At 39.6% G+C, this 2,256-nt stretch overlaps 1 protein-coding gene across 1 annotated transcript; it reads left to right on the top strand.

The window, feature by feature from the left end:
- Window positions 1–789: 789 nt before the first annotated feature.
- On the top strand, window positions 790–1,617 carry LOC128985045 (uncharacterized). Its single transcript, XM_054404420.1, has one exon. It carries the CDS (start codon window positions 790–792, stop codon window positions 1,615–1,617), a length of 828 nt encoding a protein of 275 aa, XP_054260395.1.
- Window positions 1,618–2,256: the final 639 nt, after the last annotated feature.

The following is a 2,256-nucleotide window of genomic DNA, read 5'->3' as shown; positions in this document are numbered from 1 at the left end:
ATATGTTCAATTAATTCTTTTGTGTTATAGGTATTGTATAAACGTATATGGGAACCAAATCAGTAATGTGAATGTAGGGTTGATACTAGCATAGATAAAAGGAGTAGAACAAGATAAAACACAAGATAGGGAAGTCGCGAAAGCCGTATTTGAGTACGGCTACTCAAATTGTACGTAGTATTATAGTCTACTCCTTTTATCTATGTTACTAGTAACAACTGAACGATTACGCATAACCAGCATTACAAAATGTGTACTTCTAAAAACTCAAATGAGGGACGCTGCTTCGGTCTTGCTACAGTTTGCAGTTGTTAATTTGTTTGCAGGTGTGGTTTTTTGACTAAGTACACAGTTTACTTAGTCACAGATTTTTTGTTTATTGGGTATACATTGTAAATTGCACGATAAGCTCAATTGAATATAGTATTAAATGGTTATAGCAATATACAAATTCTAAATATGTTTGGTAAACTCATTATTATGCTTTACCTTAATATTATATCAAATCAAAACCTGCCACTTAATTGTTCAAGATTTAGTAAAAATCCAATTTGACGCAAGTGTTAGTTTATTTTACCCAATATTACAAATGTTTACTATACCAATTGTAGTGCCTGACGACTACTTACCTGTATATAAATCTTTATTTTAACAGATGATATTTATTTGTTTACAAATTCATTCAATTATTATTGTTCACTTTAACTTTTTACTAAATACACGCACTTTTACTCTTGTCTAGCATTTGTGAGTTCACAACTTCAATTGGTGACCCCGACGTGATCCGAAATGTCAAACGGAGAACAATCAGTACACAGAATTCAAGTTAAGATCCCTCCTTTCTGGCACTCAGATCCAGAATTGTGGTTTGCACAAATCGAAACCCAGTTTTCTCTAGCGGGGATCACGGTCGACGAAACTAAGTTCTATTACGTCTGCGGTAACCTAGATGCGAAATACGCAGCGGAAGTGAGGGATATCCTCACCAACCCTCCAGCAGAAGAAAAGTACAACAAATTAAAAAAAGAACTTATAAAACGGTTTACCTTGACCCAGGAACAGAAGACGAAACAACTTTTGGAACGAGAAGAGTTAGGTGGTCGGAAACCATCACAGTTCCTGAGGCACATGCGTACTCTAGCCGGAACCATGATACCTGATACACTACTGAGGTTTCAATGGCTTAGCCGTCTTCCTTCAGCAACACAAGCCATCTTGGTAACACAAAAGGCTGCGGACCTCGATACACTGGCGGAGCTTGCGGATGCTGTCCATGAAGTCAGTCCTCACCATCAAGTATCGGAGGCGTCCTTATCAGCTCCCTCGATGGAAGAAATGATGGAACACTTTACAACCACGTTGACATCAAACATTAGAGAAGTAACAGAAAAATTTCAACAAGAAATAGCAGGAATCAAAGAAGACATGAGACGTCCAAAATTCCACAAGACATCAGACACATATCCACGTAGACAATCATGGCAACGCTCCAAGAATCGATTTGATCGCCATGACATCTGTTGGTATCACTGGCGGTTCGGCGACGCAGCAACGAAGTGCACCGACCCTTGCAGATTCAAAGGAAGCAGATCGGGAAACGACCCAGGGAGTCTCTAATGGCGACAAGCGACTCCGACCTCACATGTTCCCGTCGCCTATTTGTCACCGATAAGGTAACCAAACAACAATTTCTAGTTGACACGGGAGCTGATGTATGCGTCTACCCTCGTAATATGTTAGATAAAAAAAGACCTAAGACTGACTATACTCTATATGCAGCTAATAATACTGAGATTACGACATATGGTCTTGTATCTTTGCCTTTGGACTTTGGTCTACGCCGCTCATTTGTTTGGCGTTTCATCGTAGCCGATGTATCCAAACCAATAATAGGGGTAGACTTTCTACACTATTATGATCTGCTTGTTGATGTACGACGTCAATGTTTAGTTGACCAATCAACTTCGTTTTTTTCCAAAGGTCAACCTCCTTCAGTTCATTTAGTGAGTAGTGTTAAAACTGTCAAGTCTTGTCAACAGACAGTTTTCTCTCAATTACTTCATGAATACCCAAACCTCACCAGACCTTCAGGTAAACCTGATTGTACTTCCAAACATGACACAGAGCATCATATTGAGACAACACCAGGACCTCCGGTGTTCAGTAAACCCCGCCGCCTGGCACCGGATAAATTTAAACTCGCCAAAAAAGAATTTGAATCCATGGTTCAACTAGGTATAGCTAGACCCTCTTCTA

Source organism: Macrosteles quadrilineatus, unplaced genomic scaffold (assembly GCF_028750875.1).
Source record: "Macrosteles quadrilineatus isolate MER2022 unplaced genomic scaffold, UCM_ALF_1.0 Scaffold_2__2_contigs__length_208266976, whole genome shotgun sequence".
Classification (NCBI taxonomy): Eukaryota; Metazoa; Arthropoda; class Insecta; order Hemiptera; family Cicadellidae; genus Macrosteles; species Macrosteles quadrilineatus.
Note: the sequence above shows the minus strand (reverse complement) of the source record. Positions and strands in the feature narration are given on the sequence as shown.